This window comes from Molossus molossus, unplaced genomic scaffold (assembly GCF_014108415.1).
Source record: "Molossus molossus isolate mMolMol1 unplaced genomic scaffold, mMolMol1.p scaffold_m16_p_11, whole genome shotgun sequence".
NCBI classification, from domain to species: domain Eukaryota; kingdom Metazoa; phylum Chordata; class Mammalia; order Chiroptera; family Molossidae; genus Molossus; species Molossus molossus.
This window is the reverse complement of record NW_023425346.1, coordinates 91,227,327-91,252,032: the sequence shown is the minus strand read 5'-3', so window position 1 is coordinate 91,252,032 and position 24,706 is coordinate 91,227,327. Positions and strand designations below refer to the sequence as shown.

The 24,706-nt window shown below is 40.6% G+C and overlaps 1 protein-coding gene across 4 annotated transcripts in view; it reads right to left on the bottom strand.

Moving 5' to 3' along the window:
• The window catches only part of LOC118625177 (sterol 26-hydroxylase, mitochondrial), a 66,734-nt gene that overhangs the window by 30,265 nt on the left and 11,763 nt on the right, over nucleotides 1-24,706 (bottom strand). For 2 of the 4 annotated variants that reach the window (XM_036253719.1, XM_036253720.1), the window contains exon 1: nucleotides 5,553-6,147. The exons of the other annotated variants lie outside the window; for them this stretch is intronic. In XM_036253719.1, coding sequence (XP_036109612.1) covers nucleotides 5,553-5,822 — 270 coding nt within the window. In that variant the 5' untranslated portion in view covers nucleotides 5,823-6,147. Of the gene's footprint in view, nucleotides 1-5,552; nucleotides 6,148-24,706 lie in introns of those variants that run through there. 4 annotated transcript variants of the gene reach the window in all.

Here is a 24,706-nt window from a genome sequence, read left to right as displayed (position 1 = left end):
ACCACTTTTATTCACATAGTATTGGAAGTCCTAGCCAGAGCAATTAGAGAGAGAGAGAGAGAGAGAGAGAGAGAGAGAGAGGAAGGAAGGAAGGAAGGAAAGAAGGAAGGAAATACAAACAGGAAGGAAGGAAGGAAGGAAGGAAGGAAGGAAGGAAGGAAGGAAGGAAGGAAGGAAGGAAGGAAGGAAGGAAATACAAACCAGAAGGAAGGAAGGAAGGAAGGAAGGAAGGAAGGAAGGAAGGAAGGAAGGAAATACAAACCAGAAAGGAAGTAGTAAAACTGTCACTATTTGTAGATGACATTATATCATATATAAAAAACCCTAAAAACTCCACCAAAAAACTGTTAGAGCTAATAAATGAATTAAGTAAAGCTGCAGTATATAAAATCAGCATACAAAAATCAGTTGTGTTTCTATACATTAATAATGAACTATCAGAAAGAGAATTTTTTTTTTTTTATCCTCACCCGAGGATATTTTTCCATTTTTTGTACAGATAGAGTGGGAGGGAGAGAGAGGAAGGGAGAGAGAGTGAGAAACATCGACGTGAAGGGACACATCGAGTGGCTGCCACCCGCACAACCAACCAGGGCCGGGGACAAACTGCAACCGAAGTACGTGCCCTTAGCGGGAACCGAACCCGGGTCTCTCCGGACCACAGGCCGACGAGAAAGAGAAATTTTTTAAAAACCACATTTACAATTGCATAAAAGAATAAAATATCTAGAAATAAATTTAACCAAGGAAGTGAAAGACCTATGCACTGAAAACTATGACATTGAACAAAGAAACTGAGGAGATGCAAAAGGAAAGATATTCAATGTTCATAAACTGAAAGAATTAATATTGTTAAAATATTCATATTACACAAAGCAATCTACCGATTCAATGCAATCCCTACTGAAATTCTAATGGCATTTTTTCACAGAAATAGAAGAAACAATTCTAAAATTTGTATGGAACTACAAAAGACCTTGAATAGCCAAAGCAATCTTGAGAAAAAAGAACAAAGTTAGAGGCATCATGTCTTCCTATTTTCAAACTATATTACAAAGCTATAGTAATCAAAACAGTACAGTATTAGCATAGAAACAGACACATAGATCAATGGAACAGAATAGAGCCCAGAAATAAACCCATGCATATATGGTCGATTAATTTACAATAAAGGAAACGAGAATAGACAATGGAGATAGGACAGTCTCTTTAATACATGGTGTTGGGAAAACTGGACAACCACATGCAAAAGAATAAAATGGAACCACTTGCATATATCATACACAAAAATTAACTCAAAATGGATCAAAGATTTGAATATAAGGCCTGAAACCATAAAACTTCTAGAAGAAAACATAAGCAGTAAGTTCCTTGATATCATTCTTGGCAATAATTTTTTTGGATCTGACATCAAAGCAAGGGCAACAAAAACAAAAATAAACAAGTGGGACCAAACTAAAAGGCTCCTGCACAGCAAAAGAAACCATCAACAAAATGAAAAAATAATATACTGAATGGAAAAAGTATTTACAAATCATATATCTGATAAGGGTTAATATCCAAAATATAAAAACTATTCAGGCAACTCAATAGCAAAAAAAACAAACAAAATAAATAAGCAATCTAATTTAAAAATGGGCAGAGGAGTCCAGCCGGTGTGGCTCAGTGGTTGAGCATCGACCCTACACCAAGAGGTCGCCGGTTCGATTCCTGGTCAGGACACATGCCCAGGTTGTGGGCCCGATCCCCAGTCGGGGGCATGCAGGAGGCGGCCCATTGATGTTCTCTCTCATCGATGTTTTTATCTCTCTCTCCCTTCCTCTCTCTCTAAAGTCAATAAAAGAAAAATATTTAAAAATAAATAAATAAAATAAAAATGGGCAGAGCATATGAATAAACATTTTTCCAAAGAAAATATCCAGATGGCCAACAGTACATTAAAAGGTGCTCAACATCACTAATCATAAGGGAAATGCAAATCAAAACCATGATGATATTACCTCACACCTGTTAGAACGGATATCATCAAAAAGACAAAAAATAACAAGTGTTAGTGAGGACGTGGAGAAAAAGAAACCCTGTTCACTGCTACTGGAGAGGCTGTAAATTGGTGTAGCCACTATGGAAAACAGTATGGTGGCTCCTTAAATATATTAAAAATAGAACTACCATAGGATCCAGCAATTCCACTTCTGGGCATTTATCCAAAATAAAGGAAAGCACTAACCTGAAAAGATAAATGCACCCCTATGTTCAATGCAGAATTATTTACAATAACCAAGACATGAAAGGTGATATATAGATTATTCAGCTATAAAAAGAAGGAAATCTAGCCATTTACGACCACATGGATGGACCTTGAGAGCATTGTGCTAACTGAAATAAGTCACACAGAGAAAGACAAATATTGAATGATCTCACTTATACGTGAAATTTAAAACAAAACAGAACTGAACTCATAGATACCGAGAACAGATTGGTGGCTGCCAGAGGCAGGGAGTGAGAGGATGTGCAAAATGAGTGAAGGTGGTCAAAAGGTACAAACTCCTCGTTATAAAATAAGTAAGTCCTGTGGATATAATGTACAGCATGGTAACTATAATTAGTAATACTGTATTATATATTTGAAAGTTGCTGAGAGTAGATCTTAAAAGTTCTTATCACAAAAAAAAAATTTGTAACTATAAAAAAAAAGAAGCATGGTCCTGGCTGGTGTGGCCCAGTGATTAGAGTGTTGACCCTCGGACCAAAGGGTCCCAGTCAAGGGCATGTACCTGGGTTGCAGGTTCAATCCCTGGCCCTGGTTGGGGCGCATGCAGGAGGCAACCAATGGACGTGTCTCTCTCTCACATCGATAATTCTCTGCCCCCCTTCCACTCTCTCTAAAAATATAATAATAATAAATAAATAAATGGAAAAAATATCCTCGGGTGAGGATTAAAAAATAAATAAAATAGAAGTATGATACATGAAATGACAAGTATGTGCACAGGACATTGTGGGGGTGGTGTCACCAGTCCAGGAAGTCCACCATAAGAGCTACAGAATAGATAGCTGTTGTCATTCTTAGGTTTGACACCTCTAAAAGATATCAATTTAATACAAATTTACATATAAATTTCACATATATTTATATTTTACTTTTCAACGCCCTTGGCATTATTTTGGTTAGGAAAGAGAAAGGAACTAACATTTATGAACTAGCATGGTTTACACATTTCCTAATTCCCACTCTATCCTCTTAAGTCCTACAATGCTTCCCTAAAATGATTTGATTATTTTTATGTGGGATATGCAGTTTTGACAACTGAGGGTGCAGGGAACATTATGCTCAGTTGTCCCTATATCAATTCCACTCCTCTCCCTTGTATAATAGTCACCTAGTTTAGAGGGAAAAACCCCAATCCCAGCTTTAGGGGTGAGCCTGACTGAGTCTAAGCTAATTAGAATATGCCTGTGGCCACTATGATGTGTTCCAGGACGAACAATAAACCCAAGCCTGTCAACTAACTTCTGCAAGACACAACCAAGAGAACTGCAGAAAAACAAAACTGTAGTTTTGATGATCTCATGAATCTGTAGAGCAAACTATACCTGAAGGGCACCCAACTATTAGACTTTTTGATTATATGAACTAATAAGCTGCTTTATTGTTTAAGCTGGTGTGAGTCACAACCAAATGAATTTGAACTGATACAAGGTGGGTCACTGGAATCCATTGTATTCCTCAATAGAATTATTAACTGGGTTTTATAACTGTGCAAGACTCTGCCCTTTATTAACTCACACCAGCCACATGTAGTGGATGGGAAGGGCTAATATAATTCCCATGGGACAGCCCAGGTTCATATGACTCCAGATCTTTGGGCTATAAGGGCTCAATCAGGGAGCTCTCTTAAATCCTAGCCTTGGCCTCTCCTTTAAAAGACCATACATTCCTGGCTTTCTCCTGCTTCTTCCTACTCCTCCTAGGGCCATCTAGAATTTCTTTGGTAGTTACTGTTCCAGAGAAAATCCTGAGTAAAAATTCCCAGTAATCTTCCCCTGAGAAATGATGAGAAATCCTTAGCTTCCACTGAACCATTCACTGGGCCTCTCAAATTTCTAGAGGTCAAATCAAGCAGAGGAAGTACACAGAACTCCGGTTTCTTGGCTTATTTAGTTTCTTAGAACTGAGCCCAAAGGGAATAATTTTTTAACCATTTCTGAGATCCTTAGGACCTGCCCACCAAGTCTCAGAAACATGAGCCCAATAGGGAAGGTCCCAAGAAAAACAGCAGCAGCCTGGGCAGGTGCAAAGAAACTGTGGTCAATTTAGGCCTTCAAACCCTGAGAGTCATTTTCTCCCTCATCCTCAACTTCCAGGATCGTTCAGATACTACTGCAACCAAGTTTTCATCACCTGAAGCCCTTTCCACCTCTCTTGTCTAATCCATCCTACTGCACACACCATAACCTGGGTAGTTCCCTTGGAAGGCAGCTTCACCCCATGTCTGCTCAAAAGCCCACCATGGACCCTTGGAGAAATCAAGGGCCCTTAATCTCTTCAAAGCCTCGTCAGATCCCATACCCACAGCTCCACCTCCTATTTGACTACTGCCCAGCATAGCCATATGGTAGCCAGTCTGTTCACCAGCCCAGTCCAGGGCCTGGAAAAGAGGAAGATCAAATATGTGATGGAATGACTCTATAAAAGAAGCCATCAGCACGAGTATATAGGAGCAGAGCAGGGCTGTTGAGCACAGGACATTGTGGACATCACTCATCCATAGGGTCACCAAGAGTTGTAGCCAACTCAATGGCATGTAACACACACCTTCCTCTTCCCCCAAAGGAGTATATAAATTCCATGAGGGTGTTGGCTTTATTGCATTGAATCCTAACACTTGGAAAAATGCCTGGGCAGAGTGGGTGCATTAATTTGGTTCATTTTCTAAAAACTTCTCCAACTTCTCATATTGGGTTTTGCAATCTCTGTCCACTGACAGTGGGCTATCCACTCATCTCTGCCTCATATTGTTCTCTCGATAAATCCTTCTTATGGAAATTGATTTCTTAATAACAACAACAACAACAACAAAGCGCCTTTTCCTTAATGTCTATGATTTTGTTTTCACTCCCTGACAAGTGACATCTTTAAGGGTCAGTTTACCTGGCTAAACCTCTGTAATCCTCCTGAAGCTATTTCCTTTGGAAGAAGTCTATGGTGGCCAATATGACCACAGAATTAAATGATGATTCTATAACCTCTGGCAGCTTATATACTTGCATCTACCATTCTGTTTCTAAGACAGTTCCCTCCTCTGTTAAGCTCTGTCCACTTTAACCCTAGCCTCCCGAGTCCCCTCCTTTCTGGTGCCCTAATTCTTAACACTCCTCGACCTGTTCCAAGGGCTGTCTACCCTCTGCACAAACCCCTACACTACCCTAGTCAGTGCCCAGCTAAATTCCTGTGTTCTTCACTTTTTGTCCAACATCTCCCTATCCCCAGCGTCTCTGCCCCAGTGCTCACTCACCCTCCACTCCCCAGTCGAAAGGCCCTGCTCGCTTACCTGGAGCTGGTGCAAGCGCAGAAGGTAGCCTTGCACTAACAGCTGGAATAAAAAGCGCAGCTGCCCAGGTCCTGAAAGTTCCTCCAGGCTCCGCAGCCTCCGGTCGCCAGGCCCGGTTCCGGGAGCCTCGGCTGCCTCGGCCGCCGGGAGGGCGTTGGGGAGCGAGGCCTTGGCTCTGGCCCCGAGGGGACCGAGGCCAAAGCGGGCCACCCGCGTCCCCAGCAGCGCCCACCGTAGCCTCGCGCAGCTCACGGAAGCAATGCGATCCATAGCTCACGCCGCCGCGCCTTAGGATCTGGAGTGCGGAGCGCCTAGAGCCCGCCCAGGGATAGATCAGGAGGGGCGGGTTCAAGGGCGCCGGTAGCTCCGGGTGGGCCGGGCAAAGGCTGGCCAAAGGCCGGTCAGGCCCGTTACTGTTCACTTGATCTCTCGGTCCTCAATCCCTCCAACGGGACCCAACGAACACACCCAAGCCGTTCCTCCAGTTGTGTACTTCCCTGCCCAGGGAAGGGGCCAGCCGACACAATGGCAGAAGATGCACAGGGGGACCTGGGGAGACCCAGAGAGCTCTGGCGATGGCCGCCTCTCCCGCGACTCCCCGCCTCGCACTTCCGAGAACTCTAAAGGAGAACTTGAAGTTCGCTTGGTCCGAACTCTGAGCAATAGTGCAAAATAGTACAAAAAGTTCTCGGAAGTCCGGGAGGCTTTCAGAGCCTGGGAGGCCCCATCCAGTGAGAGTGGCCCTCTCTTGACCTGTGGGTTCGCCAACGCAGGAACCTCCCACTGAGATTAAACGGGTGGCGGGCTTTTCCTAAAGCATCCCCCACTTACCCCCACCACCACCACCACTACCACACACACACACACACACACACACACACACACACACACACACACACACTGATCCCAGAGTCCGCTGAGAGGAGAGAGAAAGCAAAACAAAACAAAACAAAACAAAAGGCCCAGTGTCCGAAGTCATCTGACTCCAAGAGGGGGAAGCCAAACAAACAAACTAAATAGGTTTTTAATATGCAATTTTACCCAATCCCCCTCTTGCTCCTCACCCAGCCCCAAATTTGCTAAGGCAGGGTTTTTCAAACTGCAGGTTGAGACCAGATTAGTCAGTCAGCCCTCTCCTGGCTTGTCTGCTTTTGATGCTTTTCTGGGCCTGGAGCTGAAATACAACTGAGGCCTAGATGTTAACTCTAGGGAGAAAAGGTCAGAGGGTCTAAACCAAATGACCAGCTGACTAGCGATGTGCTAGGGGAAGAAAGGTCACCCTGAGGAGGAGGTCCTATCCTACAATTTTCTGTTGCTGGGCACTAGGGGCTTTCCACCCTGGTGACCTTCTGTACCTGGCCCATTGTCCTTGCTCTGCTCATGTTTGTCTAACTGCCTACCACATGCCTGCCACACTTCTACCCCATTTCTATCTCTCCTCTCCTTGTAGGACTTTATAGGTATATTAGACCTTTTAGCTGTATCCTTCCTATCTCTTACCTTCTCTTCTGTATTTTTCTGTCCTTGGGTGTCATCTAACTCATTAACTCTCTAGTCAGCTGTCTAATCTACTGTTAAATCTATTAGTTGATTTCTTAATTTCTAGTATTATATTTTCCAATTTCCAATATTGTGTGTGTGTGTGTGTGTGTGTGTGTGTGTGTGTGGTGAGTGCCCCTAGTGGGAACCGAACCCGGGACTCTGGTCTGCAGGCCGACACTCAACCGCTGAGCCAAATTGGCCAGGGCACAATATCCAATTTTGATTAGTTTTTTCAAATCTACGTCCTTTATTATATTTCTAGTTTTATGCCAAATGTTATCTTTTCTTATTCCTTTTAATTTTGTCAGCATAGTTGTTTTAAGGATTATGACCAATAACTTCAATATCTGCAACCTATGTGGGGCAATTTCTATGGTCTATTGTTTCTAGTGTTTTTTTGTTCATGGTGCTATATTTCTTCCTGGGCCTGGTGACTTTTTTTTTTTCTTTATTGATTTTAAAGAGAGAGGGAAGGAGAGGGAGAGAGATATAGAAACATTAGATTGGCTGCCTTCTGCATATCCCCCACTGGGGATGGAGCCCACAACCTGGGAATGTGCCCTGACCAGGAATCGAATCAGGGACTTCTTGGTGCATGGGTCAATGCTCAATCACTGAGCTACACCGGGGGACTGGTTACTTTTTACTGGGTGCCAGAAAGTGTGTTCTCTGTCTCTGGTGGAATTAATTTGAGGTTTATGATGATTCCATTTCCCTCAGGGAAGATTTATTTTCGTTTCTGACAGTTGCCTGAAAGCACAAGCAATCCAGGATCACCCTAATCCAATTACGGCAGTGAGATGTTCTGAAGCGGAGCCGCAGTCCTTTAGAAAGCTAGTCTATTTCCAGTCCTGGACCTTCTTGGGTCTCAACCCAAAGTTTTGGTGTAAGAGATCGTGAACTGCAGCTTTTCCCTCCCGGGCCTAAGAGGCTAACCACTCACTTCTCAGCTTCTTCTGAAAACCAGAAAGACCACAACAGGAAAGTGGTGCCTGAGCCTAACTTAATTGTGAATTTCTGTCTTCTCCTGTCTTGCCTGGTAATTCTTTACTATCTTGTTTCCCTCTGATGCTGATACCTTCGAGTAAATGCTTGTCATATTTTTTTTCCCATTTTTTCAAGTTATTCTTAGAAAGAGAGTTGAGACCAGTATTAACAGAAGTAGAAATTCAATTTATATTTTTATCTATTCATTCTATTTTCCCCTCTAGGTTTATTTTATTTATTTTTAAATTTTAAAAATATATTTTTTTAATTGCTTAATGAAGTTTTCTTATTTTCTAATAAATGCATGTAAAGCTATACATTTTCACATGATACTATGTTGGCCATATCCAACAAGATTTAATAAAGTTTCTCTCATTAAGATCCATTTCCAAAGAGTTTATAATTTCCATTTTCATTTCCTTTTAAATCTACGAGTCATGTAGGAAAGTGTTTTTATTTACATGTAAATACCTAAAGTTTGGGTTTTGTTTTGTTTTGAAAGAGACCATTCTTTTGTTATTAATATATAATGTTATTACATTACATTAAGGTCAGAGTGTATATGTTCTGCTTTTTATAATTATTGAAATGTTTCTGATGATCTAGTACTTGCTTATTTTTCTGAATGTTCCATGTATATTTTTGAAAAATATGTATTATGTTGATTAACATTAATTTTGTTATTTAAATCCTCTAAAGCCTTACTTATTTTTGTTTACTTGATTTGGTAATGTCTGAGACAGGTACTGTTATAGGACAATGAAAAGCTAGGAAAATTCTGAGACAAGTGGAATAGGGAAAGTGAGGCAGGAAAATTAAACAATGCCAAACACTGCAAGCTGCTTGTAACAGGGTCTTATCTTGAGAACAAAGGGTTAAAACCTCTCCTTCTCACAGAAGAATGCAGGAGAAGATGGGGAAGGGAAGTGGGGAAAGGGGAGGAGGAATCTTAATTCAGCTTCTCACTAACCAGAGACTGCTTAGTGCCAATCACCCTGAAGCTGTTAAAACGGCAGGGAGGAGGGGGAAAGAAGAGCATAGTTTTCTCTCATCCCACTGTTTGAAAGCCAGCAATGTCGGGATTTGATTACCAGGTGCTTCCCATAAATTGCGGAAAAATCATAACAAAGAAAAGGGGAGAACTTAGAGTTCAACTGTACCAGGATATCTAACAGAGGAATTTCTAAAAAACCTATAGACAGGAGGGTATATAAGGCAGAAACCTCGCACCCCACTCGCTCTTCAGATTAGCTGAGCGCCCATCTGTGATTCATAAACCAGACGTATAGATTTGCCTGCCTTGCTTCTTTAATAAATGTGCATGCTTTGATTTTTTAATTAATCCACTTTCTCTAATTTTTTAAATAAAGTCACCTTAACACAATGCAAATATGATCTGGAATCACTCATTTGAATTCATTCCTACAAGCATGACAAGAATTAAAGTGGGGACTCTGACTCAAGGGGTTGTCTCATAACACCTCTCTGGAGTCTGCAAGATGTGCCTGTCAGACTAGATTCAAGTATCCCATAAATATAGATTTATCAAATTTTCTTGTGTTTATGATAGTTTTTGTTTTATATATATATACTTTTTTTGGTGGTAAGTGCCCCTAGTGGGAACCGAACCCGGGACTCTCTGGTCTGCAGGCTGACGCTCAATCGCTGAGCCAAACTGGCCAGGGCTTGTTTTATATTTTTGAAGATCTTTTGTTTGGCTCATAAAGTTTCATGACTATTATATATTCTTGATGGATAACACCATTTATAAACATGAAACATTAAATTGCTTTGATTTAGTTTGTTTTTATATTGTTACTCCTACTTTGTTTTTAAGCATATGTTTAATATATCTTCATTCATTCTTCTATTTTCAATCATTATAAGTTATTTTGATTTAGAAGTCTCTCCCATAAATAACATGTAGCTGGATTTTTTTCTTACCCAACAAGAGAATCTTTAAATAGCAAATATTATTTTTATAATTTGAATGAAAGTTTTAAAAGAAATTAAATGAAGACACAATGGATAATTCATAGAAGGGAAATTATAAGTGGTTCTTGAGCATATACAAAATTGTTCAACTTTACATATAGTACAAGAAAGGCAAATCAAAACTACATAAGAAGGAACAAGACAGGGATGTCCACTTTCGCCAGTCTTATTTAACATAGTACTAGAAGTCTTAACCACAGCAATTAGACATAAAGAAAAAAATAAAAGGGATCCGAATTGAAAAGGAGAAAGTAAAACTGTCATTATTTGCAGATGACATGATACTGTACATAGAAAACACTAAAGACTCCATCAAAAATCTACTAGACTTGTCTGGCCGGTGTGGCTCAGTGGTTGAGCATCGACCCATGCACCAAGAGGTCACCGGTTCAATTCCTAGTCAGGACACATGCACAGGATGTGGGCCCAATCCTCAGTGGGGGGCATGCAGGAAGTGGCCAATCAATGTTCTCTCTCATCAATGTTTTCATCTTTTCTCCCTCTCCCTTCTTCTCTTTCTAAAATCAATAAAGAGGAGGGGGAATCTACTAGACTTAATAAATGAATTTGGCAAAGTAGCAAGATACAAAATTAATGTCAAGAAATTGACGCCATTCTTATACACCAATGATGAACTCACAGAAAAAGAAACTATAAAAACAATCCCATTTACTATTGCAGCAAAAAAAGTAAGATACCTAGGAATTAACTTGACCAAAGAAGTAAAGGACCTCTTACAGAAAACTACAGGTTATTGAAAAAAGAGATAGAGGAAGATATAAAAAAGTGGAAGTATATACCATGTTCATGGACTGGAAGAATTAACATCATTAAAATGTCCATACTACCCAAAGCAATCTATAGAGTCAATGTAATCCCCATCAAAATATCAACGACATATTTCACAGAACTAGAACAAATACTCCAAAAGTTCATATGGAACCAAAAAAGATCCCGGATAATCACAGCAATCTTAAAAAAGAAGAACAAAATAGGAGGAATCACAATACCAGATATCAGGTTATACTACAAAGCCACTGTAATCAAAACAGCCTGGTACTGGCAAAGAACAGGCAGATAGATCGATGGAACAGAACAGAGAACCCAGAAATTGACCCAAGACAATATGTTCAATTAATATTTGACAAAGGTGGCAAGAGCATACAGTGGAGTCAAAAAAGCCTCTTCAATAAATAGTGTTGGAAAAATTGGACAGCCACATGCAAAAAAAAATGAAGCTAGACCACCAACTTACACCATACACAAGAATAAACTCAAAAGAGATAAAAAACTTAAATGTGATGCATGAATCCATAAAAATCCTAGAAGAAAATGTAGGCAAAAAACTTTTAGACATCATACACAGCAGAATTTTCACTGATACAACACCTAAGGCAAGAGAAACAAAGGAAAAAATGAGCACATGGGACTACATTAAACTAAAAAAGCTTTTACACAGCAAAAGAAACAACCATAGCCCTGGTTGGTTGCTCAGTGGTTAGAGCATTGGCCCATGGACCAGAGAGACCTGGGTTGGGTTCCCACTAAGGGTACGTACCTTGGTTGCAGTTTGTCCCTGGCCCCAATTGGGGTTGGGTGGGTGGCAACCAGTCGATGTGTCTCTCTCACATCGATGTCTCTCTCTCTCTCTTGCTGCCTCTCTCCCTCCCTCTCTGTCTGAGGATGAATGCAAAAATGTCCTCAGGTGAGGATTTAAAAGAGGAAGAAACAATCATCAAAATGGAAACGGAACCCCTTATATGGGAGAACATAATTGCCAATGATACATCAGATAAGGGGTTAATTTCCAAAATATATAGAGTACTCATACAATTCAACAAAAGGAAGACAAAGAACCCAATTTAAAAATGGGCAGAGGAGCCAAATAGACACCTCTCCAAATAGGACATACAAATGGCCAAGAGACATATGAAAAAATGCTCAACATCACTAATAATCAGAGAGATGCAAATTAAAACAACAATGAGGTATCACCTCACACCTGTCAGAATGGCCGCCATCAACAAATCATCAAACAACAAGTGCTGGCGAGGGTGTGGAGAAAAGGGGACTCTAGTACACTGCTGGTGGAATGCAGACTGGTGCAGCCACTATGGAAAACACTATGGTGTTTCCTCAAAAAGTTAAAAATTGAATTGCCATTTGACTCAGTGATCCCATTTCTAAGAATATATCCTAAGAAGCCTGAAACACCAATCAGAAAGAATATATGTACCCCCATGTTCATAGCAGCACTATTTACAATAGCTAAGATCTGGAAACAGCCCAAGTGTCCATCAGTAGATGAGTGGATAAAAATGCTGTGGTACATATACACAATGGAATACTATGCAGCTGTAAGAAAAAAAGATCACTTATCCTTTGAGATGACATGGAGGGACCTGGAGAGTATTATTCTATGTGAAACAAGCCAAGCAGAGAAAGACAAATGTCACATGATCTCACTTATTTGTGGAATATAATGAACTAAACAAACCGATGAACAAAATAGACCCAGAGACATAGAGGTGTGGTACAGACTAACAAACCTCAAAATAGAGCGTGTGGGGGGGATGAGATAAACCACAGACCTTAAATGCATGTATGCATAACCAATGGACATAGACAACAAAGCTGGGGATGGGGGCGATGGGAAGGAGGGTGTCAATGGGGGGAAAAGGAGAAACATCTATAACAAAAATAAATGAATAAAAATAAAATAAAATAAACAACAACAACAAAACTACATAAAAAGCCCTGGCCAGTGTGGCTCAGTAGTTAGAGTGACGGCCCACAGACTGAAGGATCGCTGGTTCAATTCCCAGCCCTGGTCAGGGTCGTGCAGGAGGCAACCAGTTGATGTCTCTCTAACATCGATGTTTCTCTTTCTCTCTCTCCCTCCCTCCCTTCCACTTTATCTAAAAATTAATGAAAAATATCTCGGGTGAAGATTAACAACAAAAACTACCATTTTTTCACTTATAACATTGGCAAAGATAAAAAATTTAATACCACTATGTTGTTGAGGCTGTGGAGAAACAAACTCCCAATCATGGTTCTAGGGAATCCAAATTATTACAGACCTTTGAAAATTTAAGGTGTACTTATCTACTTCTAGGGATTTATTTCCAACATAAATAAAATGTTGGAAACAACATGAACACCCATCAGTAGGGGACTAATGAGATAAACTATCGTCCATGCATTGGAATCATTTGCAGCCTTAAAAAACTGTGATATGCTTGGCCGGTGTGCCTCAGTGGACTGAGCATCCTCCCATGGACTGAGAGATCCTGGTCTAATTCCCAGTCGGGGCACATGCCCAGGTTGTGGGCTCGATCCCCAGTTGGGGGGTGGGGGCGTGCAGGAGGCAGCTGATCCATGCTTCTTTCTCACATCCATGTTTCTATCTCTCTCTCCCTTCCTCTCTAAAAAAATCAATAAAAACATAGATACAACCCTATATATACTGATATACAACAATTTTCAAGACACATTTTTAAAATAAAAAGAGCACAGCCCTGGCCAGTTTGGCTCAGCGGTTAGAGCGTCGGCCTGTGGTCCAGAGAGACCCGGGTTCGGTTCCCGCTAAGGGCATGTACCTCGGTTGCAGTTTGTCCCCAGCCCTGGTTGGGTCATGCAGGTGGTGACCACTCGATGTGTCCCTTTCATGTCAATGTTTCTTTCTCTCTCTCTCCCTCCCACTTTCTCTGAACAAAAAACAAAAAACTGTCCTCGGGTGAGGATAAAAAAAACAAAGAGTACAACGCAGAACAGTGTTGGGGTAGGCTACCATACACTTATGCCATGATTGCACCTGCATAGAATATCTCTGGAAGGATATACAAGAAACATAATTGTATCTACCTCAAAGACAAAGGTGGCAGGGATACAAAAAACTTCACAGAGTGTTATTTGGACTCTCTGAATTATGTAATATGTATATGTAATATCTAGTTTTCTCAGTGGGCTTATCCAAAAGTCATAGAGCAAGGACATTTTTCTTTTGAACTTTCTGAAAATTGGTTTCCCAAAGTGATGTCTGGCTGTCCATTATCTTGGTCACCAGAGCCAAGAACTTTAATGAAAGCAATAATAATGTATTAAAATAATTAAATCCTGCCTGGTTGGTGTGGCTCAGTGGTTGAGCCCTTGCACCAAGAGGTTGCCAGTTCGATTCCCAGTCAGGGCGCATGCCCAGGTTGTGGGCCAAATCCCCAGTGGGAGGCATGCAGGAAGCAGTCAGTCGATGTTCTCTCTCATCGATGTTTCTATCTCTCTCTTCCTCTCTCTCTCAAATCAATAGAGAAAAACAAATTTTTTTTATAATAATAAAATAATTAAACCCTGTCCTGGCCAGTGTGGCTCAGTTGGTTGGGCATAGTCCCATGCACCAAAGTGTCGCTGGTTCCATTCCTGCGATCAGGTTGGGTACCAGAGGCAACTGATTGACGATTCTCTCTCACATCAATTCCTCTCTCTCTTCCTCTCTCTAAAATCAATAAAAACATATTTAGAAAAGAATAATAATTAAATCCTTACATACATATAGCACCTTAATTTTTCTTTCTTTCTCTTTTTGGGGGGGGGGGAATCACCAGAAAGAAGTATGTTGTGGAAAATGTATAATTGAAGATATCCATGAATTCAGTACAAGGACAAACAGTATGCATAGAATTGGTTTGAGATGTGAGAGTGGATACCTGATCTGATTATTTTAATTACCTTATACATTTTGTGATTTTTGAAAATTAAAGTAAACAAAAAATTTCCAAACTTCCTGAAAGTGGAAAATGTATGTTTGCATTTCTTTCAAAAGAATTTTATACAGAAAAACATCCCCAAAGTAAAAATCACCCATTATCCCACAACTTGAAGAATTTATATAGAATAACAAAATGAAAGACCCCTGCTCTGCTTTCCCAGTTAAACTCCCTCAAAACGAAGCATTGTCTGTAGTTTGGTGTATATTCTTCCAGACCTTATTCTGTATTTATATAAACATTCTTTTTACCTGTAGCTGAAAAATATCATGTTATACCTTAATGTGAATTCCTTTAAATATTATAAAAGCATATTTTTAAAATATGCTTATTGTCCATTTCTCTTTCTTCTATGAAGTCCTTAGTCAGATCTTTTTATTTTTTTTTTCCATTGGATTGTTTTTCTTTTCTTGTTGTTTGTTGGTGTTCTTTTTCTATTTAAAAAGATTAACCTTTGAGATATATATATCACATTTTCTCCTCGTGGTGTGTTCCCTATATCTTGACTGTATTTAGGGTATCTTTTCTTAATTTCTGTGTGGTTCAATTTAGCATTTTTTTCTTTTATAACTTCTGGGTTTCATATCTTGCTTTGGACTGCCCCAAGATTATGGGGGGGGGACCTCCAATATTTTACTTTACATTTGATCATTTTATCTTTACACACTATATTTTTTTCACAGTTAACAACAAAAAAAATTAAGTGGGCTTAATTTTTGGTTTTGTGTGACCTAGAATCTTAACATATATTCTAATTATTCCAACATCATTTATTATATAATAGCTTAAGAGATTTCTGGGTGCCCTGATCTCCTATCTGGGAATAGCGTTCTTTAAATTACAGGGCTTAGCCCAGCCAGTGTGGCTCAGCGGATTGAGTGTTGTCCCATGGACTGAGAGGTCCTGGTTCGATTCTCAGTCAGGGCACATGTCCAGGTTTCGGGCTAGATCCTCAATAGGGAGCGTGTGGGAGGCAGCTGATTGATGTTTCTCTCTCACATGGATGTGTCTCTCTCTCTCTCTCCCTTCCTCTCCCTCTAAAAACACAAATCAATGAAAACATATTTAAAAATAAATAAATCACAGGGCTTGGCAGAAGATTTGATCTTCCATTTCACTCCAGGACATTGCTTTGGTGCCAGGTAGCTTTGCGGAGCTGGCTCTGCATCATCCTCTGATCTGCAATGGCCACCTGGAGCTCAGAGTCACCGTCTACCCTAGGATGACCCTCCGTCTTCACTAGAGGCCAGGAGGAGATGACAAGAGCAAACATTTCCACCACATCCACTCTGTCTCTTTAGTGTTCACAAGACGAACGTACCCGAAAGCCCATGTTCCTCTAGCGAGAGGTTAGAACATTTCCAGAGGGGAGTCACTACATAGGAGAATCCTGCTAAATCTAACTTCTACCTCAGGTTGCACAAGGGTAGGCAGCTGGTAGCCTAGACCTTCATGACCTTGTACTTCAGAGGCTTCTCCAACAGCTTTCTGACTGGGTTCTCCAGCACTGCAGCTCGGTCACGGTGCCTCTGGTATTCTCTTCTTCAAGTCTCAAAGTGGGAAACTCCACCTTCCCTTCCCCTGGAAAACTCCACTTCTTTCCCCAAGAACCCTAGATTCCTTTCTCCAGATAAGATTCTGAGTCCTAGTTTGTGGTCTCATCCATCCCTAGGTTTCAACCAAGGGTCCCACAGATGCAGAGGAAGAGGGGTGGCACCCAGCTCCTCGGAGACAGTGAAGGAAGAACCTCCAGTTCCTGCTTTATTGACAGTATTTGCACCCCTGAGCATGGTGGCAAGGCAGCTGCTTTGGTTCCTCTATTGGTTAACCTATAAAAGTAAGCATCTCATCCTAGATAAATAACTTTTCTGCCCCTTAAGACTTACAGTCTAAACCCACACTAAATTAGTGAATATTAAGTATTTTGCTAAAGAACAAAGCAGTTAATTTCACTTCTGCTTTTCTTGGGTGTGTAGAAGGCCTGCTGTATCACAGGTCTATACTAAGTCTTAATGACTACACCCTCTGATACCCAAGGAAAGACACCTGCCTTCGTTAAACTCTTTCAAGTCAACAATGATCCTCTGATTGGGGATGAGATGGTGTGGCCAATTCCTCCACACAATGCTTCCCCAAGGGTTGGAAATACCATGTGCATCTTTTCTTCAATTCTAATATGTATCTATTTCTGTACTCTTCATCCCAGAGGTCAAAAAATCAAAATAGCTTGAAATGAAACAGACCAGGCCAGAGACCAGAATAGGGGAGTGGTGGGATTTAGGGTAAATTGAAGGAGACGCCCCAGGGCAGCTGCCACCCAACTCTGGCCAATTGGTGTTGCCAGAGCTTTGGATTTTTCAAGAGAAGCCAAAATGCAGAATATTTATGAGAAAACAGCTGAAAATATTTTAAAAATTGATCAAGCCAAAAAATCTGTGTGCTAGTTTTCAGCCTCTGCTCTCTCATGTTCCAATTTTTTCTCTGCCTGTTTCTGTGCCAGTGCGATCCTGTTTGAAATGCTGTTCTTTATGGACAAAACTGTGTGCCCTCAAAATTCATATGCTGAAGTCCTAAGCCCCAGTGCCTCAGAATGTGACTGTATTTGGAGATATGGCCTTTAAAGAGGTGATTAAGGTAAAATGAAGTCAACTGGGCCCTCAACAACTATGACTGGCATCCTCAAAAGAAGAGATTTGAACAAAACCACACATACAGAGAAGACCAAGTAAAGACACCGAGGAGAATGGCCATCTAAAAGCCAAGGACAGAGTTCTTAGAAGAAACCAACCCTGCTGAGCCTGAGCTCAGATTCCCAGCCTCCAGGACTGTGAGATAATAAATCTCTGTTGTTTAAGCCACCCACTCTGTGGTACTTTGCTATGGCAGTCCTAGCAAACAAGATGCTGACTCTTTAGAAAAAGGTTTCCTACTCACAGCATTTATTTGAACACCAGACTCCTGGAATGTTAGAAACTATTATTCTTCTCCTCCAGATAGAAATGATTTCGGAGAAGGTCAAGCGCAGTAAGTGGCAGAGCCAGGCTTTGAGCCCAGGGCTTCACGTACTGGGTTTAGAGCTCGTTCCGTTAGATTTGAGGTGAGAAGGGAAGGACAAGGTATATGACCATTTCCACTACGGAAATGGGAAGGTGAGAGGGGTCCACTATTAGCCTGATAACAAGAGGCTGGGTGACAGAAGGTAGGACATCTTGCCTGGCCCTGCGCAATATCCACCGAGACCAGACCGTTCTCTCCGGCCCCGGGGACTTGAGCATCTCTGGGAGTGGTAGCTTACTGTTATCCCAACCAGAGCTGCCATGGTGAGGTGTCTAGAAACCACCTCAAGGGCAGGTGCTCACCTTCTGAGTCTGGCAGACTCTTATTTGGAATTCCATTTTGTATCAGAAAATCACCCTCAGTAAATTTAGGGATATCTGCTGTTGTATAATAAAGAAGTTGTCTGGTCTTTGCCCCAGGTTGCTAACATGGAGCTTCTAACTCCTGAAATTTCTTGAGTGATTGGAGTGTCTTTGTTATTTGTGGTGGATCCTTAGATAGTTTCAGGATGGGGCTGGTCATGTTGGAAAGACTGGTCACATGATTATGGTTGGGCTGCGAGCCCCATGATAGCAACCCAAGTCATATAGCTGGTAAAGTCAGAGCCAGAATTCAGAAACGGGGAGTCCCAGGGAATGTCAGTGTTGTAAACTGACTTCCTTTTGCTAGACCTCAGTGTCCTTGTCTCCACTTCTACCACCTAAGGTAACGCTTCTACACTTCAGAATAGGAAATTCTGGCTCTAAGTAATCAAACATTTTTATAAATATTTCATCGTATGTCTGGACTTCAATTTTTGCAAAGCAAACAATTTACTGCTTTGTTCTCTGTGTCACTCTCTCCCTGAAGGGAATGAGATGAAATACTCCCACCACTGCTTCCTTAATGGAGAAGGGAGCATGTGGTCCGGCCGGTGTCGCTCAGTGGATTGAGCGTCATCACATGGACTGAGAGGTGCTGGTTTGATTCCTGGGTTGCGGGCTTGATCCCCAGTAGGGGGCGTGCAGGAGGCAGCTGATCTATGTTTCTCTCTCACATCCATGTTTCTATCTCTCTCTCCCTTCCTTTCTCTCTAAAAAAATCAATGAAAAGAAGATATGTTAAGAAAAAAAACAAACAGCCCTGGCCGGTTTGGCTCAGCGGTTAGAGCGTCAGCCTGCGGTCCGGAGAGACCCGGGTTCGGTTCCCGCTAAGGGCACATACCTCGGTTGCAGTTTGTCCCCGGCCCTGCTTGGTCGTGCGGGTGGCAGCCACTCGATGTGTCCCTTTCACATCGATGTTTCCCTCTCTCTCTCTCTTCCTCTCTCTCCCTCCCACTCTATCTGTGCAAAAAATGGAAAAATGTCCTCGGGTGAGGTTAAAACAAACAAACAAACAACAACAACAAAAAAACAGCCCTAGCCGGTTTGGCTCAGCGGTTGAAGTGTTGGCCCGTGGACCAATGAGACCTGGGTTCAATTCCGGCCAAGGGCACATACCTTGCTTGTGGTTTGTCCCCAGCCCTGATCGGGGTCGTGCGGGAGGCAACTGGTTGATGTGTCCCTCTCGCATTGATGTTTCTCTCTCTTTCCCTCTCTCCTTCCCTTCTACTCTGTCTAAAGATAAATGAAAAAATATCCTCGGGTGAGGATGAAAAAAAAAGGAGCATCTGTGGGTGTTGTTATATTCTGACACTTGAATGGGGCTCTCCACCTTGAAACAAAAATATTTATTGAAACAAGATGTGGCATGTTATAGTGAAAAGAGCGGGGGGGGGGGGCGGGTGTCATTAAAATACTCACAGTGTTGCATTAAGAAGAAACAAAAACAAGTTACAAAACCATTTCAACAGTTGATCTCTGGCTTTTCCCCACCCACTCTCTCTCAAATGTACACAACAGTAAAAAACATAGGCTGTAAGGCCATACAGTCATTCAGACATAGGTTCCAATCCTAGCTTTGTTATTTACCAGCTATAAGATTTTGGGAAAGTTATTTAACCTCTTGAGCGAGCCTCAGTTCTCAACTATTAAATAAGAATAATTGCCCAAGTCATATATGTACTAACACCAATAATTTGTCTCAGATTTTTGCTATTGCTGCATAACTAACTGCCCAAATACTTAGCAACTTAAAACAACAATCCTTTTGCCCTGGCCGGTTTGGCTCAGCGGTTAGAGCATTGGCCTGCGCTCCAGAGAGACCTGGGATCGGTTCCTGCTAAGAGCATGTACCTCAGTTGCAGTTTGTCCCCGGCCCTGGTTGGGTCGTGCGGGAGGCAGCCACCTGATATGTCCCTTTTACGTTGATGTTTCTCTCTTTCTCTCTTCCTCTCTCACCTTCCCACTCTATCTGAACAAAAAAATGGAAAATTGTCCTCGGGTGAGGATAAAAAAGAACAGATAATCATTTTATTATGAGTACGAATCTGTGAGCCAAGGATTTGGAATGGGCACAGTGGGAAAGACGTGTTTCTGTTCTGTGATGTCAGAGACCTCAGCTAGGAAGACTCAAAGGCTGAAGAAAGAATCTGAAAACACCTGATGCTCAGACATAAAGATTGTTGTCCAGAGTGTCTCCATGTGGCCTCTCCTTGTGCCTTGGCTTCTTCATAGCATGGCAGCCTCAGAGTAGGAGGACTTACTACATAGCAGCTCAGGGCTTCGAGCAGAAATGTTCCGAAGAACAAGGCAGAAGCTGCCTGATCTTTTATGGCCCAACTTTGAAAGTGATGCAGCATCACTTCTGCTGTATTCTTCTTTTTTTTAAATCCTCGCCTGAGGATATTTTCCATTTATCTTCAGATAGAGTGGGAGGGAGGTGGGAAGAGAGAGAGAAATATCGATGTGAGAGACACACATCGACTGGTTGCCTCCTGCACGACCTGCCCTGACCAGGGCAGGAACATGGCAGACAATGTTCAAACACTTTACGAGGCAGAATTACAGGATACAAAATCTACACAAAAATCAGTTGTATTTCTATACACCAGCAATGATCAATCCACAAAGAAAACATTTCCATTTACAAGAGCACCAAAATGAATAAAATATTTAGGAATAAATTAAATCAAGGAGACTTGACTCAAACAGATAGTTGTATGTCAATGTTCATAGTAGTATTATTCACAAGAGCCAAAGGTGGAAACTACTCAAGTGTCTGCCAACAGAAGAATGGATAAACCAAAGGCTGTATGTACATACGACAGAGTATTATTCAGCCATACAAAGAAATGAAGTTTTAATACATACTACAACAGGAACATTGAAAACATTATGCTAATAGACATAAAAGGAGAAATATTGTATGATTCCACCTAAATGAAATACTTAGAGTAAGCAAAGTCACAGAGAGAGTAAGATTAGCGGTTACAGGGGATAAAGAATTGGAGGATAGGGAGTTATTGCTTAATGGGTACAGAATTCTGTTCGGGGTGATGAAATATTTGAAAGTAGATAAGTGATAATGGTTGTGTAACATTGTAAATATAATTAATGCCAGTGAATTGTACATTTAAATGGTTAAAATGGCAAATTTTGTTATACATATTTTATGACTATAAAAATTATAGAGAAAGATAAAGGAAAGAAGGAAGGAAGGAAAGAAGGGAGGGAAGGCTGAGGGAAGGGAGGAAGAGGGAGGGAAGGAGATCAAGACCAGCCCAGGGCTGAAGGAGATAGCAGTTAGGTGGGAAATTAGGCATGGCATTCCAAGCAGGATTCTATGTTCATGCTCCTACCTGTGCACATAATTTGTATCCCCAAGATTCCCCATGCTGCATGTTTGTTACATAGTATAGAATTGGCTGGACCCATGAAAAAGTGTACTCACTAGAGCAAATGAGAGGTCAAGAATAAAACCAAAGTCCGGCCAGTGTGGCTCAGTGGTTGAGTGTTGACCCATGCACCAAGAGGTCACCAGTTCCTGGTCAGGACACATGCCCAGGTTGTGTGCCCAATCCCCAGTGGGGGACATGCAGGAAGTGGCCAATTGATGTTCTCTCTCATCGATGTTTCTATCTCTCTCTCCTTCTCACTTCATCTCTCTCTCAAATCAATCAATAAAGAAAAAAAAAAAAAAAGAATAAAACCAAAGAACTCACCTCCATTTCTAAACCCACAATTTGAGAATGTGCAATAAATAATATTTGAATAATGATGTTGGAAACCCTACTTGACATCTGGCAGAGGTTTTATTTCATCATTCTCAATGAGGGGAAATGTATAAGAAACACATTAAATGGGCAAAAACACAAAAATATCATTTATAAATTATTTAATTATTATTTTATGAACTGTTAGGGTGCCCTTGATCACATGATTAATTTACTGTCACATTTGTAAATACCTCAGTATTCTTGCCTCCTTTTTGGCTCTATATTCCATCCTTCCTTCAACCCAGGTCTTCCCATTGATTTCTGAAATCAGCAACTGCTACAAAGTACTAGGAAACAGGGTGATACACGCATTCATCACTTCAACAATTTTGGACAATTCATCTAACTTCTTTGAACCTTGTTTTTCTTATCTGAAAAATAGAGATAATAATGCCAATATTTAAGGAATTTTTGTAAGAATAAGTGTGAGTGTGTGTGTTTGTGTGCATGCATGCACATGTGTGCATATGCATGTCTACACCAAGAGCAATGCCTAAGTCATAATAAAAACTCAGTAAATGATAGTTGCTATTTGTTTTGCTTGAGCATCTACTATAGGGATAAAATTACACTTATATTAACAAAATATCTACAATATCTCTTCCAGTGATTATAATTTCTCTTCTGAAATATATCACGATGAGATTTTCAATGTCAAAGACCTCTTATGTTAATACCACAGCCCATAAGGAAAGTCATTTGTACAGATTAGAGATGGATTATAGAAAAATTCTCTTATCTTCAGAGATTTGAGTCTTTTCTCATCTGGAAGAGGAAAGAGAGAGAATCTGGTAAGAGAAATCAGTGATGTTTATCTCAGCTATTGTCTCAAATATGATTACTGAGATACCTGGCCCTTACCAAACCCATGGATTCTGATTTTGAGTTAGTTTTCCAACAGGAAAGATGTGTCTCGAATTCTATATTCCTCTGCCAATGAGCATTCAGATTTGAGATGTCTGGTTTCAATCATTCTTTCCAATTCTAAATATACCATGCACTCTAATAGCTGTCATGATTATTTGCATACCAAGACTGATAATGTCATTGTCACAGCATTGTCAGTAGCTGATCTGACCTGAGAACTCTACTCCTAGGTATATACCTATAATGGGTTGAACTGTGTGCCCCCCAAATTCATATGCTAAAGTTCTGAATCTCAGTACTTCATATTGTGACCTTATTTGGGAATGGGACCCTTGCAAACGAGGTCATACTGGAGTAAGGTGGGTCCTATTCCAAAATGAGTGGTGTCCTTACGAAAATTGGGAAACTTGGACACAGATATGCACACAGGGAGAAGCCCATGTGAACATAAGGGCAGATATTGGGGCAACACACCTACAAGTCAAGGAATGCCGAAGATAGCCAGCAAGCCTCCAGAAGCTAGGAGAGAGGCATGACACAGATTCTTCCTCACAGCACTCAGAGGAACAAACCCTGTCAACACCTTCATCTCAGGCTTCTAGCATCCAAAACTGAGACAACAAATTTGTATTGTTCTAAGCCACCCAACTTGGGGTACTTTGTTACAGCAGCCCTAGAAATCTAATACCCAAAGGAATTGAAAACAGATACTCAAACAAATACATGTGCACACATATTCACAACAGTACTGTTCACTATAGCCAAAAGGTAGAGTCCACCCAAATGCCCATCATTGGATGAATGAATAAACAAATTGTGGTATATACATACAACAGAATATTATTCAGCCATATTATTTATATTGTAGTCCATACAATGAAATATTATTCATCCATAAAAAGGAATGAAGTACTGATACATTCTACAAAGTAGATGAAACTTGAAAACATTATGCTAAGTGAAAGAAGTCAGACACAAAAGATCACATATTGTATGATTCCATTTGTATGAAATATCCAAAATAGATAAATCCATAGAAACAGAAAACAGAAAGCAGGAGATGAGTGTAGGGGGGACTGGGGTTTCCTTTTAGGTTGATGAAAATGTTTTGGAACTAGAGGTGGTAATTTCACAACTTTGTGAATGTACTAAATGCTATTGAATTGTTCACTTTAAAATGGTTTATTTTATGTTATGTCAATTTTACCTTAATTTCTTTTTTAAATGCTATCTTTAAAATGCATAGGTCTTAAATGTAAATTTGATAAATTTTAACTAGTTCATTACCTATGTAAACAACACCCCAATAAAAATAGAGCATTGCCATTACTTCATAAAGTTCCCATGTGTCCCTCCCCCCCTTTCTTTTTAACTATATACTATTAATTCCTGGAGGAAACCACTGTTCTGATTTTATCTCCATAGATTAGGTTCTCAGTTCTTGAACTCCATAAAAGTAGAATTATACTCTTTTATGTCTGGCTTATTTCACTCAACATGTTTTTGAGATTCATCCATGTTGTTGCAATTTTCTTTTTGTGTGGTATCTTTATCTGGTTCTGGTATCAGGGTAATGCTGCCTCATAAAATGAGTTTGGAAGTTTTCCCTCCTCTTCTATTTTTTGGAAGGGTTTGAAGAGGACAGGTATTAAATCTTTGAATGTTTGTTAGAATTCACCAGTGAAGCCATCTGGTCCTGAAATTTTGTTGTGAGGCTTTTTATTACTGATTCAATTTCCTTGCTAGTAATCCACGTATTCAAATTTTCTTTTTCTTTAGGATTCAATCTTACAAGACTTTATGATTCC